The sequence below is a fragment of the Peromyscus eremicus genome, chromosome 3, assembly GCF_949786415.1.
Source record: "Peromyscus eremicus chromosome 3, PerEre_H2_v1, whole genome shotgun sequence".
NCBI classification, from domain to species: domain Eukaryota; kingdom Metazoa; phylum Chordata; class Mammalia; order Rodentia; family Cricetidae; genus Peromyscus; species Peromyscus eremicus.
The window spans coordinates 41,449,841-41,466,519 of NC_081418.1; the positions used below are offsets into that span (position 1 = coordinate 41,449,841).

Consider the following 16,679-nt stretch of genomic DNA (forward strand, 5'->3'; position numbering starts at 1 on the left):
TACTTTGGGAACCCCACGGCGTTCTCTGCACTTATAAGTTTCCTAATTAGTAAAAAACTGATTCGTGAAAGATCGGCCATGGTGTTTTATCGTGTCAGAAAGGTGTGGTACTTGAAAAACACAGCCCCCAACTCAATGATCCCTTCACCAACCACCGTCTTCTTAAAACAATAATTTAGAATAGCGATTTGGTTCCTCCCATTCCCTTCAGATCTGCCAGTCTAATTCAGGACAGGTCAGAACCCACAGCCTTCAACTGTCCGATTATCTGGAGCTCTTAGGGTGCAGTGTTTTGTTGTTGTTGTTGTTGTTTTCTTTCTTAATTTAAATAGTTACTGTTTGTATATGTGGGAATGGGGGAAGACATTGCGGAGTGCTTATGGAGGTCAGAGGTCAGAGGACAATTTTCAGCAGTCCGTTTTCTCCTTCCACCATGTGGGGGACCTGGGGGTCGAACTCAAGATTTTAGGCTTAAATTAGAAGCAAGTGCTTTTCCCCACTGAGCCTTCTCGCCCGCCCAGGGATTGCTTTAGAGAGGGGAGGGAAAGAGCAGCGGGTGAGGGTGGGGGCTTGCTATCTATTCGCACCACGAGAAAGGTGCCCACGTAGCTGGGGACAGATAACAGCAGCCCTTCGAGGGCGTCGGGGATTTCAGTGACGTCCCTCCCCGCAACTCCCAGTCTCCCTACCAAGAGTTCTCTTCAGATAGCTTCCAGAGGGGTAGGTTTGTGGTGTGGTGGCTCAGGCTATCCCAAAGGGCCAAGCCCTTCTCTGCGACAAAGCGGGGTATGAGGCTTGCAGCAGCGAGGATTGGGGGTCCTGGTCCGCGGTAACGCAGAAACGTAGACTGCAGTGGCACAGGGGCGGAGACTAGGGCTCGCAGGGAAAGGCCGCTACGTGGGACAGGAGAGCGTTGAAAGGAGCAGGCAGCGCGGAGCTAAGCCGCCTGAGCTCAGGGTCCAGAGAGGTGGAGCGGGAAGCCAAAGTAGTCCCCGGCTGCCAGCAACAGTGCAGCGAAAAAGCCGGGGGTGTGAAGGGGAACGATTCCTTGAAAGAGCCCCCACCTCTGACCGGCTGATCAGCCAATCGCAACACGGGGCGGGGACTCAGAGAGTAGTCACAGCCAATAGGAGCGGGGGGGCGGAGCCTGGTTCCGGGCGCGCGCGGTGGCTGGGTCGCCCCGGGCAGATCGCGGAGCTGCGCTGGGGAACCGCCGAGGCGAGCTGCTGAAGGGAACCTGCCCAGCATGGACGACCCCGCGGCGCCCGGGCCCGTCGGCTCGCCCGCTAATGACAACGGCAACGGCAACGGCAACGGCAACGGCAACGGCGGCAAAGGGAAACCGGGTGCGCCCAAGGGCCGGGAAGCATTCCGCAGCCAGCGGCGGGAGTCGGAGGTGAGGAACCGGGAGACGTCCGCCGGCGGGAAGCGGCGACTGAGGTGACGCGGCCCACAGCCCGGTCCCTTCCCGCTGCGGGTCGCCGGCTTGCTAGCCCAGTTGCCTGCCGTTTCCCTAACCCGCGCGAAGAGCGTACCAGATACTTTCCAGATACTTGATAGCTGTCGCCGGGTGAAGCTGGAATTCGGACCCCCGTTTACCGATGGGGAAGCAGCGCGCAGAGGTGCTGCCCGGAGGGGTGGGAGCCCGAGCTCGGCCGCGGGGAGGGAAGGGTGGGCAGGCGTGCGAGCAGCACACCTCCCGCTCCAGACTGCAGCCACTGGCTCTGGACTGGACCGGACCAGCCTGGAGCCCCCGCTTTCCCTTGCTACTCCCTCCCTGCCCTCGGGGTGACGGAGGTGGCTCGGGGAGCGCCTTCCACGGACACCTCGCCCCTGTCTAGGAGGGTTAAAAGATTAAAGCTGGGGTAGGACCAGAGCGGCATTTGGGGGCAGCTGTCCCAGGTGCAGCTACGGGTTTTTTGACTATTTGGATATCTAACTAGGACAATGAGAGGACTGAATTATTGTCACCCCACCACACACACACACACACACACACACACACACACACACACCTTATCCAACCAATTTCCATCTATTAGTCAAGAGCAAAACTGCACCTGATTGCGCGCGGGGAGGGGGGGGTGTCAGGGGGATGCAATGTCGCATATGGAAGGGTCTATGGAGGTCATCTGGTTTCGCCCTTATTTTAACTGATTTCATCTTTGTTTGCTTATTTGAGACAGCTCAGGGCAAAAGCCATTGACAACAGAGTTTCATTTGCCCTGGCTGGGCTTGAACTCACTGTGTTAGCCGAGGAGAGCCTTGAGCTCTTTCCTGATCGTCCTGCTTCCGTTTCCCAAGTGTTGGGATTACAGTGTGTGCCACCAAAGTGAACCCAACCCTTTCATTTTCCTACGCAAAAGACACAGGGCTGGAGGATGTGGCTCCGTGATGGAGTGCTTGCCTAGCATGTTCAAGGTGCTAAATTTGATCCCCAGCACCAAAAGAGAGGCAGAGGATGGGGTGGGGGTGGGGAGAAGTCATCTAGAGTAAAAGAGAGAAAACCAACCTTCCTGAGATCAGACACCTGGCAAAATGAGTAGCCAAGACCACCAAGTTCAGTGTCTTATCAGGCCAGTTGTTTGTTTGTTTGTTTGTTTGTTTGTTTTGTTTTTTATTTCAGCACTATCATTTATTATCTGTGTGGCTTTGGGCAAATTACCTAACCTATCTGAGCTCCAGTTTCTTCTTGTGTAAAATGGGGTTAACACTATAAATAATTGAACATAAAGTGCTTAGCACAGTTCATATAATTAATTGGCCAGTACTTATAACTCATCATTCTCATTAAGTGGCAGAGGGGGGTCCTACAAATCAAGTCCATGGTGGTTTGTCTGAACAATACGTCACAGTCTCCAAAGTGATGTGTCTACGTGGTATACAGAGATGGAGCCTCACAAAACCAAGCATGTTTACTACCACTGAGCTTTCCCCCAGACCCCCAGCTCCTGTTTTCTAAAAGGTAAAACTAGAGGGGGAAACATTGCCCCCAAAGTCACCATCTTGCACAGTCAAGGTTTCCTTGCTAGGAGTTTCTTTTAGAAGTGCCTTGTACCTCCTTCCCCAAGAGAGACATGGGTTGTTTGGGTCCCCCACCCCACCCCAGTTCAAGAAAGGATCATGGTTTTAGAGGTCTTCCATGGTGGGAGGCATGGTGGAGGAGAGCTGTCCACATCTTGGCTGCACCAAGTAGAAGAAGTGAGACACTATTCTTGATCAAATATTTTCAGGGGATAACATTGAAGTTAATAGGTGCTAATGATATGTCAGTAAATAAGGCAGAGTCTTTGCCCTTCTAGAGCTAGCACCTTCTAGGAAGGGGGGAGACAGACAATATGCAAATAAGTAAAGTGGCTGCTGAGTGCTACGTTGGATCACCCTTCTGAAGTAATGATCCTCAGCTATCACAGCTTTCGTCAGGAAAAGGCTCTCATAGTACTCTGCTTTTGCCAGTGAGTTCAATGTCGATACCCAGAGTTTTCCTGACACTGCTGTTTACCTGCTGAATTTCTGCAGCTGTATTCTTCATGCTTAGAGATGAACATCTGCAGTAACCATCTCTGTCTGGGCTCATTGCCTCCAAAAAGCCTTGCTGGAAAAATTAGCTTTCCTCCACCTTCCAATGCAAAGGATATACTTGTCAGCATGTCCCTATCATCTTTGCAGTGCCTAGATCTTCTTTTCCTTCCCTCTTTGCTTTCCAGTAGAGGGCGGTCCTTAGAGAAGACAGTTTTCTTTGTAGGGCTTCTGAAACAATTGCTAGAAGAGACTTACAAGTGGCACAAATATGTAAATGCTCAGGGCCTTTCTTGTACTTAACTCATTAGTCCTTACAATAACCCTCTGAAGAAAGTCTTATTATTGTCCTCATTTTATGGATGAGAAAACTGAGCATTTTCCAACAGTAATTACTGATGCCAACCGAATGTCCTACATGTGAATTCCATTTTGACACTAATTACCCAGGGTTAGTGCATACACAGATTGCCCCTGCTTCAGATGCCGGTCACAAGTGAGGCTCTGAGACTGTATACATTTCTTCTTAGCAAACTGAAAACTTACCATCACCCCTGTCAAGCTGGATTGATAATTTGTTAGAATGACTGAACTCGGGGACGTATATACTTAAGATTCTAATTTTTAAATGAAAGGCACAAATCAGCAGCAACCAAATAGAAGAGATTCATAAGACAAGATGTGGGCTTGGATTGGCACAGAGATTCTATGCCCTCTCTAACTAGGGGTCACCACCCTCTTAGTACAGCCTTTTTTTTTTTTTTTTTCATCAACACCTAACTGCAAGTCATTGTTTCAGGGATACTCTCACACACACCCTCTCTTCCTTTCCGTGCAGTTGGATGTGAACATGTGTGTGCACGTGGGTGAAGGCCAAGGAGGTAATCTCAGGTATCATTCCTGAGCCATTCACCTTGTTTTTTGAGAAAAAAGACTTTTCCCTGGTGAGGAACTAGCCTAAGCTGGCCAGGACGGCTGCCCCAGCACTGAGATTACAAACATGTACTCATGGGTTCAAAGGACTGTCAGCACTTCATGTTGGCATAGCAAGTACTTTACTGGCTGACGGAATTAGTTCCCTAGTCCCTGTTCCAGGGTTTCATATGGAGCATGACAGGGAGCAGTTAAACCATTGCCCATGCAACTGAGCTCAGTCTGTGGTCCACACCCCACCATCATAAGAGCAATGCTTATTAGCTTCACAACATGCTTATTTTTTCTGGTAGGGTCAGTCCTTACTTAGAAATATATAAGGGTCCACCATGAGTTATCAGTAATATTAATTCTGGTATAGTTAATGGGCTCCTGAGTAACAGACAATACCATCAGAATGTTCTAAGGATTTTAGGAACACTGTGCTAGGAACCCAGGGCAAAGACCAAATATTTACTTTATACTTTACTGAGGCACAGAGAAGTAAACTTGGCCATGATTACATAGTATGCAACAGAACCACGATCCAAATTTTATTTATTTTTGCTTAGTTGATTTTTGAGACAGGGTCTCACTATGTAGCTCTGGCAGACCTGGAATTCATTATGTAGACCAGTTGACCACAAATTCACAGAGATCCTCCTGCCTCTACATCCTGAGTACTAGGATTAAAGGCTTGTGCAATCATTCCTAGCAAAATTCAGAATTTCAAAAATTCACATAGGGCTATACACAGTGACTCACAACTGAAATCCTATACTTGGAAGGCTGAAGCAGGATTGCCCTTTGAGGTCAAAGCCAGTCTGGAGTACATAATGAGTTCTGGGCCATCCTGGCCTATAGAATTAGACCCTGTCTCAAAGAAACAAAAAATGAAAATAGCTAGGGATGTAGCACATTTGGTAAGGTGCTTGCCTAGCATGTACACATCCCTGGGTTTAATTCCCAGCAACTCATATACTAGGTGGTGGCACATGTCTGCAATCCCAGCATTGTCTAAATAAATAGAGTTCATATAAAAGTATACTAAAAAAATACTCATAAAATCTTAATAGATTTGAGAATGAGAGTATTAAATATTTTAAAGTGGATTATACATACAACATCATAGGAAATTTATTATTTGATACAACTTGGAATGTAAATGCTACCTTATTTACACTAACTCTGGATAATTAGTTGTTGAATGTTAGAACTCAAAACGTTTTTCTTTTCTTTTCTTTTTTTTTTTTTTAGTATATGAGGAACCTTCAGCATAAGACATATTTAGTGGGCTAATGACAGAACTTGGGCCAGAATTCAGTTCTCCTCTTTTGGTTTTTGCCTATCTTTTTTTCCTAGACATGAGCTAGATGTTCCTCTTGTCTCTGTTTCATGTAGATTAGATATAGACTCGGATCATTGCTTTCTTTTTGATTGTTTAGTTGGTTATGGTTTTGTGAGGCAAAGTCTTATGTAGTTCAGACTGGCCTCAAGTCACCATGTAACTGAGTGCTGGAACTAGAGGTGTATACCACCATCAAACTCAGGGCTTGGTGCGTGCTAGGCAAACATTCCACCAACTGGGCAACACTCCCAGTCCCTTGGGGTTTATTTGAGACAATATCTCACTATGTAGCCCAGGCTGACCTTAAGCATGGATCCTCCTGCCTCTGCCTCCAGAATGGAGGGTCATAGGCACATGTTACCGGGCCTTGCTTCAGATGGCAGCTTTCATTCTTGTTTATCATTCTGTCCTTTACTTAGACTTTCGGATACTGGATAGAAATCCCCCCAGCCCTCCCCTGCATGGGCCTCAGATTTTGGCTTGAAAGGGGAGGTTGTCTCTCAGATGAAAGAGCCAATTAAGACTGTCTAGATGCTTCTCTGATCTGACTTTGGCCTCCAAGAGAGGGAAAAAGGTGAAACTAGGGTATATTCTTTCTTTGACAACCTCTTTTCCCATTCCTGGAAATTTTTCTCTATTATAGGGCTCTGTGGACTGCCCTACTCTGGAGTTTGAATACGGAGATGCAGACGGGCATGCAGTGGAGTTGTCAGGTATGAGTAGATGGGTCAGTGGTGAGTGGAAACACCATCGAGGAAGCAACAGGGCTGTCATCTCCCCTGGCAGCTTCTCTGGTCTTAACAAAAGCTATTGAACAAGGGCTGTTACCATTCTATCATCCCCCCAACCCAATAACAAATACCTCTTTTGCATTTCCTTCTGTGAATTCCCCTTGTTGGTAGTATTCTTCATTTGTTCAGTCTATTCCTCTTTCCTAGTCTTTCTTTTTTAAATTTATTTATTTTTTATTTTATGTGCATTTGTGCTTTGCCCGCATGTATGTCTGTGTGAGGGTGTTGGATCTTGGAGTCACAGACAGTTGTCAGCCACCGTGTGGGTGCTGGGAGTTGAACCCGGGTCCTCTGGAAGAGCAGCCAGTGCTCATAACCACTGAACCATCTCTCCAGCGCCCATCATTGTTTTTCTTTCGATGCACTCTCAAATCACTTCTCCCCACTTTCCATTATTTGCCCCTCTCATCCTATAATCCATGTGTTTGTGTGCCTGTTCTCTCTGCCATCCTTTCTTTATCCCAGTCTCTCTCTCCTTTGTCTTCCTTCCTTTCCCTAACACTTGTCCCTGTTAAAATTCCAGCCGCAGCTGAGGGAGATTATCGGTAATTGGCCGGCTGAGCGAGGCTGGACATATCACCTGCATCAGTCATAGTCCAGCTCTGCTGTAGATATTTGTGAGCTGGGGTTAAGTGATCCCATCCCTTTTTCAATTCGGAGCTGTTCCTCCCTGCCTGGAATTTTAGAATAGGGCAAACGTGATCTCCTCACATTAAGGGCCTCCGTGTTACACGTGCTGTGAATGCTAGTTATTAATAAATGAGCTTTGGGTGGAGATGGTGTGAAAGTTAAATATTCTGTCACATGGAAATGACACTTTGAGACATGCTTTTTCAGATAAAAAGACAAACATTTTTGCAGAAGTTCTGGTGAATAAGCACAGTGAATAAATTTTGCAGTGAGTGACAGAAATAGCTAGGTTTAATCGTGAACAAAGGATTAGACTCTAGAATGTGAATATGTGGAGAGAAAGAGAGATGAACAAAGATGAGATGACTAACCTGATAGAGAAGTAGACAAAGGATGTGAACTCTCAGAAAGTCAGTGACTATATGAAGGGGCGTGCATGAGTCTCTCTGTTGGATCCATAGCACCACAAAAGAAAGAGTGTGTGTGTGTGTGTGTGTGTGTGTGTGTGTATCTGAAAATATGTTCAATTAGTTAATGAAGAAAAAACATTTTTTAAAACAGGATATTATTTCACAATCATCAGACTGCAAAATTTAAAGGCTGGCAAGATGGCTCAGCAGGTAGGCCACTTGCCACCAAGCCTCATGATCTGAGTTTAAACCTCAGACCCATATGGTGATGGAAGAAGAGAACTAACACCCACAAATTATCTTCTGGCTTCTCTATGTGCAGTATGGCACTCATATACCCATACACACAGACACAAAATTAATTAATTAATTCATGTTTTAAAAAAAACCTCAAAGGACTAATGAGCATTTTTCTACACTGCTATGTGTAGCAGTATGAAGGTGCAGGGTATAAAATTGGAAAGCAATTAGGTCATATCTAATAAAGTTGAAGATGTGCACATATTATGACCTAGTAATTTTATCCTAGATGTATAATATAAAGAACTTTATCCTTGGGCACAAAAAAGCATTTATTTCAGCCTTGTTTTTAATTATGAAAAATTAAGAACAACCTAAATTCCCATCTGCAGGGGAATAGATAAACTAGCATATAAGTGTAGTCAGTCTGTATATAGCCATTAACATAATTGGTCCGTATCAACATACTTCACAAATAAATACCCAAAACAAAGTCGAGGCAAAGAAGCAATGGCAAAAAGAATGTATATAATTTATGAAAATGTTAAGATTAAAAACAGAACACTATCACAAATACATTGTTTACATTTAGATTTATTTTACTTGATGTATATGAGTGTTTTGCCTGCATGCATGCATGTATGTATATTACATGTGTACTCTGGATGTGAGGATATGGATAGTTGTGAGCCACCATATGGGTGCTGGGAATTGAACCTGGTCATCTGTAAGAGTTACAAGTGCTCGTAACCACTGAGCCATTTCTCCAGCCCTGGTATATTGTTTATAGACAGATACATATGTAGTAAAAATCTAAAAATGGGCATGTGAGGAATGCATGCCAAATTCATGATAGTAGTTACTTCCCAAGAAAGGAGTAAGACTGGAGAGTAGTCTGAAGGAAATATGACAAATGTTATATTTGTTTAATCTGAGTAAAAGATACATGGCTATCTTAAATGTATTTTATAATTATCTGTATATGAAATTTCATTATTTAACATTTTAAAATTAAGGACAAAGTTCAGCACTGTTTACCTTCCTGACTGGGCTTTCCCGACTTTCCTGATCAAAATAAATAAAAACACATATACTCACATTTCCATTAATGAGTCAATGATTAATACTTAAGATTCAAAGTTGAGATTTGTTTCTGGTCATCCCCAGATTCTGAGACACAAGATTTAAGAGTTCTAACTTCCAAGTAATTCTCAATCTTTAGCTAGTTGGCTAGAATATAAGTAAATTCCTACTTCTTCATGATATAGATGGAATAGGTTTTGAGATACTTGATTTTTAAATTGTCTTTGTAAAATGAGGGTGCAGAGTGAATATTCTGGTGCTGGAGAGACGGGACATTGTCATCGTTTTATAGTCAGAGGATAGATCATTAAGGTTAGATTTTCCTAAACACAAAATCTTTTGGCAACCCTCGGTTTGCCACATGATTTACCAACCACATCATCAGCTCAGGTGGCCATATGTAGGAACCTAAATTTCTGTACCCTTCAAGGAAACTCAGCATAAAGAAACTGGCTCCCAACCAGCATGTGGGTTTTTGTTTGTTCGTTCATTTATTTGTTTGTTTGTTTCTTTTCAGCCCTTGTCCTGCCTTCCTAAACAGCACAGAATCTTGCCTCTAAGATCGCGAGTTGTGCTGCCCTTCTCTTACCTAAAGATAGGATAGTTCTGGCCTGGGCTGGCAGAGCTGAATGGACTGCAGCCCTAAGAAACAGAAGTGATGACATTAGGCCCTCTGTACTCCAACCCTCCTCCTGGCCCTTACCAAATGTCGAAGGCTGGCTTCCTTCTCTGCTGCCAGCCATCTGGCAGGACAACAGGTTTGATAGTTTAATCACCCAGGGACACGCATGGCTATTTTTAACTGTTCTGAAAGGGAGGGAACTGGCTCTAGATTGAATTGGACACAAGAATGTGAATGTGTTGGAACCTTCAGCTCCCTCAAGTGATCCTCTGTACTCTAGATTCCTCATTGGGGCTTCTAAATGTGACTGTTTTGTCTTTCTGCTACAGAATTATATAGCTACACAGAGAACCTGGAATTTACCACTAACAGGAGGTGCTTTGAAGAAGATTTCAAGACTCAAGGTAATGCAACATCCCTATTCACAGAAGCATGCTATTTCCCTCCATTGATATCCCAGTCTGATCTAGTAAAAGGCTAAATCAAAGTTTGATTCTTCATCCCCTTCACAACCACATACCCTTCGTTCCTTGCATATGGAATACAGAGGTCCTTATAGAGAGAAGGTGAAACCAAGGGAAGTAGAGAGATGGCTCAGCAAGGCTGAACTAATGCCCTACTGCCCGATGGAATCCTGTGCCTAACCCAGTCCTTAATGTTTAACTTCTGCCCCCCCTAGCAGTAGTAGATTTATATGCCCTTACTGTGATCCCTTCAGATCTGTTACCCTACTTTCTCAGTGGCAATTTAATTTTTAATTTGACAAATATGTGGTGAGTATCTGTTATGTCAGAGATACAGGAAGCAGATATGGAAGTAATTTGCAGCTTCTACAAATAAGGTGCAGTCTGATAGCAGCGGGGAGATGTGCATAGCACACAAGGAGCCAAGGCCCAGAGGAAAACTCAAAATGTAAGAGTGTTTAGGGCAGAGCTTTTGGTTTGGGCATTAGTGTGGAAGGGGTCCTCTCGTGGTGGGCCTGTAAGGATGCCCAGGAGCTGGACATGCATGGAGACAGAGGGACTCCTTAAGGAAGGGCAGAGAACAGACTACACCTTGTGGACAAAAGTGGGAATGGTGAAGATGTGGGGACAGAGTAGGTTCAGACTAGGACATTTGGGGTCCTTTTCCTATCCCTTATGTTTCCTGGCTAAACAAGGAAAGCCTGGGCTAGCAATGTAGCTTAGTGGCAGAGCTGCCTAGAATGTGAAGGGCCCAGGGTTCAATCCTCAGTGCCACCAAAAAAACTGTTTTAAGTAAGAAAAGGTTTTGGAGAAAAGAATCTTTTGGGAACTGAGAACAGAGGTGGGTATATTATCAGGGCCCTTTCCAGGAAGAAGTAGCAGTGCCAACTTTAGCTGTGCATGGCTTTATATCCCTAGTGCAAGACACTAAGGAATGGCTGGAGTTGGAAGAAGATGCCCAAAAGACGTATGTGATGGGACTTCTGGACCGACTGGAGGTGGTCAGCAGGGAACAACGGCTTAAGGTGGCCCGGGCTGTTCTCTATCTAGCCCAAGGTAAGGGTCTGTTTTCACTGATTTGATAGGGGTAGAAACTAGGCAGGGAAGTGGATCAAGCAGGGTCTCTTACATCTCAGTGACAGGTCTTGCCACGTTAGGAGATCAAGAGACAGTATTGGATACTGTTCTGGATCTCTTGGGATCTCCCTCTATCTTACCAAGCACATCAGGTTCTTCCTTTCTTTTTTCTTTTTAAAAACAGGGTCTCACTTTGTAGCTCTGGCTAGTTTCGAACTCACAGAGATTCATCTGCCTCTGCCTCACAAATGCTAGGATTAAAGATGTGTGCTATCATGCCTGGCTCTCTTTTCTTTTCTTTCTTTTTCTCTGAGAATGACTGTGAACTCTTGATCCTCCTACCTCTACCTTCTAAGTTAGGATTACAGACATAAGTCATCATACCCTGTGCATGTCTCGACTTCTTACATGGATTTTTTTTCCCCTTTAATCTGGGCTCTAAGTGTATATGAAGATTGGCAAAAGAGTCCGTGTAGGGAGGGCTGATGATGTACCACCAATAGAGTTAGCACAGATACTGCTTTCATGGGCTGTGCCCTGGCACCAGCACTGATGTTTCTCATTGGCATTTTGAAGACTCAAGCCAACACAGCTGCAGGAGGGGATGCTGGGAGTAATTTGGAGATAACCAGAACTAAATGAGATTAATTGGGGAAAGCTTCCCAGAAGAAACGTGTTAGCCAGGTGTTGGAAGGAGCGTTGAGATAGCCTTGCTAGAAAATGAAAATAAGCTCTAAGAGCATGCATGTGAGGATTGCTGGCAAATGGACAGATTGGGAACTGAAAACTGTAAAAACCAACAAACAGAAGAACGACAAATGGGAAGAAGAGATGGGACAGGGAAGAGTGCAGTAGATAAGGTGGTACTTGTGAATCTCTTAGGTCCGATGCTCCAACCAACTTCTAACTGCCAAGACAAAGACCCTTTTCCTTGAGAGCTTTGTCTGCAGCCCATGCTGGGCAGTCAGAAAGCGGGGAGAATTAATAGACTCAGTCCTCATAAAAATGACTAACAAGATTGAGAAGATAATCCTGAGTGAGATAACCCTGAGTTGTGTGTTTTGTGCTATTTCCAGAAAGTCCCCTGAGACTAAACTCTTTCAGCTGTCTCCCTTCCCTCTCTCACTCCCCCATTCCTCTTCTGGTGATTCCTGAAGATCCATCCATTCCCAAATAGACTTTTGTACTTGAGTCCTTATCCTAGGATCTACTTCTGGGGGGGTGGGGAGATTTAAGGTTGACTTACCCAAGAGACTACCTCTTTTCTCCACTGACTCACTCATTTAAGGAAGTTCTTGTGGGCACTGCCCAAATTCTGTGAGCCTCATTAGTCTGTAGAGTATTAGGAAAACTTTAGGATCATGTGGCAGGGTAGGAAGCTGCCCCCTCTCAACTCCTGCTGTAACTGTCTGATCCTCCAGGCACTTTTGGGGAATGTGACTCAGAGGTCGATGTGCTACACTGGTCCAGATACAACTGCTTCCTGCTCTATCAGATGGGAACCTTCTCAGCCTTCCTGGAGCTACTCCACATGGAAATCGAGTGAGAAGCCTTGGGGAGGGCTGGCTTAGAAACTTCCTGGAAGAAAGGGTTCTCATGTCTGTGGATTTCCTCAGTAGATTTCCCTCTGAGAGATGAGTCTACTCATGTCTCCACTCAAAGCTCACTGACAGTTTTCCCTACCAGCTTTGTGGATACTCTGTTCTTGCTCCCTACGCTTGAACTAAGCACAGCTACGATCCTGAACTTCACAGGCCCATCCTGCTTTGGTTACCTTTTTAATCTAAGCACCTTTTCAGCTGAGCCCAACTCTGGAACTCATAAAGGAAACTTTTTCCATACTAAACACAAGAGAAACAGACCAATTTTTGTCAATGTGACTAATTATTTCCCTCATGAGTGGTGACTGTAGCGGTGGCCTTATCTGCTGCTCCTACAGTGAACCCTTTTTTCTTGTCCCTGTTGTCCAGGAGCTTAGGTACACTGAAGTCTGTTTACTATTTGTCAGATGTTGCTTAGTGTCTGTTCTGTGTCCAGCACAGTGGTAAGCATTGGGTGGAGTCACAAGAGAGGCTGATATCACTGACCCTGTCTTTTGCCTGTCTCCACCATAGATGAGGATTTACTGAGGTAGCAAGGGAATTCTATGGGTTCCTATACCTTAGATCAGTTTCCTTGTGGATACATAACCAGGGGATGGCAGGTATCTGTTTGTGTGAAGAGTGAGGGAGAGCACAGGGAGGAAGGAGACCTTATGGCTTCCTGTTCTTTGATTTCTCTCCATGGCAGCAACAGCCAGGCCTCTAGCAGTGCCCTTCGGAAGCCAGCTGTCTCCATTGCTGACAGCACTGAGCTCAGGTGAGTGACGGGGACCATGGGCTCTGGACAGAGGTGTGGTTAGCATGGGTGACCCTTTTTCCAAATCCCGGATGAGTGAGAAGTTACCTTTTAACTCCCACTGATGCCATCCTTGAAGTCTGTACCTAGAGTCTGGGCACTGCCTTGGGAATCTCTTATGATCCTTTTGTAACTCCAGGGTGCTGCTGAGTGTCATGTACCTAATGGTGGAAAATATCCGCCTGGAGCGAGAAATAGACCCCTGTGGGTGGAGGACAGCCCGAGAGACCTTCCGAACTGAATTAAGTAAGAAGTGGCACTTGCGGAGGGGTGGGTATAGAGTACTGAGGGTGGACAGGAAGCAGTGTCTGCCCAGCAGAGGAAAGCGGACCTGTATTCTCTTTTTCTTTTTAAATTCGGCATCTTTTCTTTTTTAAGACAGATGTTTCATGGGACACGAGGGCTGGGTTTAATTGCATCCCTGTGTGTCTTAGTTCCCCTGGTTAGAAATGAGGATAACCGTTCTTCTCCCATTTCATCATGAATCCCATATTGTGGGGAAAAGAGTTGAAGTTCCTTAAAAACTGGACTTTGTTCTAATGTAAGTTGAAGTGGTCATCTGAGAGAGGTAGAATGTGAAAGCATTTAAAAAATATATCTATTAATGTAAATAAGTAAAGAATGAAGTGTGGCCCACGAATACCTTGATTCCTTTAGCTAGAAAGCCACATCATTATTGTTACTTCCTATTTGGTATGACCCTGAAAGCATTATCTTAATAACCTCTGGGGTGGGGGCACACTATTTTACCATAATAGCCCCAATCCTGTCCTTCAAGGGAATTCCCTCTGGGGTCTCACTATGCCTCCTTCTCAAGACAAAGTGCTCTGGAAGTTTCCAGGGGAGGTGAGTGCCTTCCTCGGGGCACCCAGACTCAGGGATCTTAGGGTAGGATGTCAACTGCTTCATCTCTCTTTCTCTTGATTCTCTCTATACCTCAGGCTTTTCCACACATAATGAAGAGCCTTTTGCCCTCCTGCTCTTTTCCATGGTTACCAAATTCTGCAGTGGCCTGGCCCCTCACTTTCCAATAAAGAAGGTTCTGCTTCTGCTCTGGAAGGTGGTTATGGTGAGTGGCTGATCTCCATTCCCATCTCACTTGGTCAGAGCTAGGCAGCAGAATAGGCCAGCTGTTAGCCCCAGCTAACTGAGAGGAGCAAGAGGCCCACCTGGAGTCATCAAAGTTTTTGTATTGTCAGGTTTCTGTTTCTATTGGATGAATCTGTTGGATGCCACCCCATGAGCTGAAGATGTCAATGGCACCTTTCTCTAAGAGAACTCATGTTTCATAGAAAGAACCCTAGCTGACCATTGGAATCTGACTGTTTATACCAGTGAACCTTGGACAATTCTGTACCTGTTTCTGTAGCCATGAAATGTTAAGATTAATGCATGCCTTTTCTTCTAATAGAGGATGGGTGTCCTTACAAGTATATAGTTAATCATTTATTTATTATTTAATCTGACCCTTCATCCTATAGTCTCCCATCCTATAGGGCTGGAGGAACAGCATACCCTCTCAGTGGGCCTCCTAGGGTGAACCACCTCTTGATTACAGAGGAAACTATGTGACACTAGGACATCATAGCATCTGAATGTGCTCCTTAAAATTAATTGTGCCGAGGATAGTGGCACGTGGTTGTAAAACTAGCACTCAACAGACTGAGGCATGAAGATTGAAGGTTTAAGGCCATCTTGGGCTACACATTGAGACCCTGCTCAAAAAACAAAACAAAGGGAAGACTGTCTCCTATTTTTAAATGGTTTCCAGTGGTGTTCCCCCCCCCCCCAACGTTTAGTGCTGTTTTCAACCCTGGGTCAGTAAATCATGCTATGTTTTGTTCTGACCCTAGAGGTCCTCAGACTGAAGTGGTGACAATGTTTGTTTCTTCATGTTCAAGAGGCAGTGTGAGGAATCGGCAGCTGGGGTTCTTTCCTTCTGCCCATGTTTCTCTGACTTTGTTCTCTATGAGTGCCCTCCCTTCCCCTCTCTTCTCTTCTTTTTTTATAACAGTTGTTTTTTGAAATTACAATATAATTACATCATTTTCCCCTTTACTTTTCCTGTCTCTAACACCTTCCATGCCCCCATCCCTGCTCCTTTTTCCCTCTGAAATCCATGGCCTCTTTTTCTTTAGTTATTGTCACACATACACACACACACACACACACACACACACACACACATACATATATTTCCAAATACATAAATGCAGCATGCTCAGGACTGACCAGATGATATTAGATAACCTCCCTTTTCCTTTTTACTCTCTAGTTTACACTTGGTGGATTTGAGCATCTGCAGGCTCTCAAAACACAGAAGCGTGCAGAGTTGGGCCTGCCTCCATTAGCTGAGGACAGTATCCAGGTCGTAAAGAGCATGCGTGCTGCCTCCCCACCTTCTTACACTCTTGATCTGGGGGAATCTCAGCTGGCCCCTCCACCCTCCAAGCTGCGGGGCCGCCGTGGTTCTCGAAGGGTATGGACCAAGCATATGGTAGTATTGGGGTATGGACTGGTCAAAAATCAAGATTCTAAGATGCTATGGATGTAGTAGGAAAAGGCAGTAAATGGCCATCCCAGGTTGGGCCTGTAGTCAACATGAATCCTTAGAGTTTATACTTGGGCCCCTGGCCATGTGTTATTATTCCTCAGTGATTAGAGTTGCTTAGCCTCCTAAATATGTGTGTTAGAATTCTGAGAGTAGGGACCCTGAAAAGAGCACCTAGCAAATCTGCATGTCTATCATGAATCACTTACCATTTTCTTGGCAGTAAGAAGTTTTATTTTGAGCTACCATACTCTGTCTGGCTTTGGACCACAAGCTTACATTTGTGAGCTGGCTGGTTGGGTTTCTAGATAGTGTATATTATTGAGAAGTTCTAAATAAGTTACATTGAGCCATAACCACATTTTCATGAACTCACCTGCCTGACCTACCAGAGTTTACCAATGAAAGGTGACAGGGCCACACAATCCAATCTAAATTGTAGGCAGTATGACTTTGAAAAAAAAGAAAAAAAACTTTTCTTTTTTGTTTCATAAAGTAATGCTTACTCATTGTAGAAAATTTGGACCAAATATAAAAATGTGATGAAGAAAGAAAAATCACCCACAAGCTTAACAACCAGAGGCAGTCACTGTTAACTTTTTGGCCTATTTCTGTCCAATCTTTTTTTCTTTATG

The 16,679-nt window shown here is 44.8% G+C and overlaps 1 protein-coding gene across 1 annotated transcript in view; it reads left to right on the plus strand.

The window, feature by feature from the left end:
- Positions 1-1,173: 1,173 nt before the first annotated feature.
- The window catches only part of Strip2 (striatin interacting protein 2), a 44,288-nt gene continuing 28,782 nt past the window's right edge, over positions 1,174-16,679 (plus strand). The window contains exons 1-9 of the mRNA XM_059257497.1: positions 1,174-1,396; positions 6,423-6,492; positions 9,885-9,959; positions 10,938-11,075; positions 12,518-12,638; positions 13,386-13,454; positions 13,633-13,739; positions 14,435-14,562; positions 15,769-15,972. Coding sequence (XP_059113480.1) covers positions 1,247-1,396; positions 6,423-6,492; positions 9,885-9,959; positions 10,938-11,075; positions 12,518-12,638; positions 13,386-13,454; positions 13,633-13,739; positions 14,435-14,562; positions 15,769-15,972 — 1,062 coding nt within the window. The 5' untranslated portion in view covers positions 1,174-1,246. The remainder of the gene's footprint in view (positions 1,397-6,422; positions 6,493-9,884; positions 9,960-10,937; positions 11,076-12,517; positions 12,639-13,385; positions 13,455-13,632; positions 13,740-14,434; positions 14,563-15,768; positions 15,973-16,679) is intronic.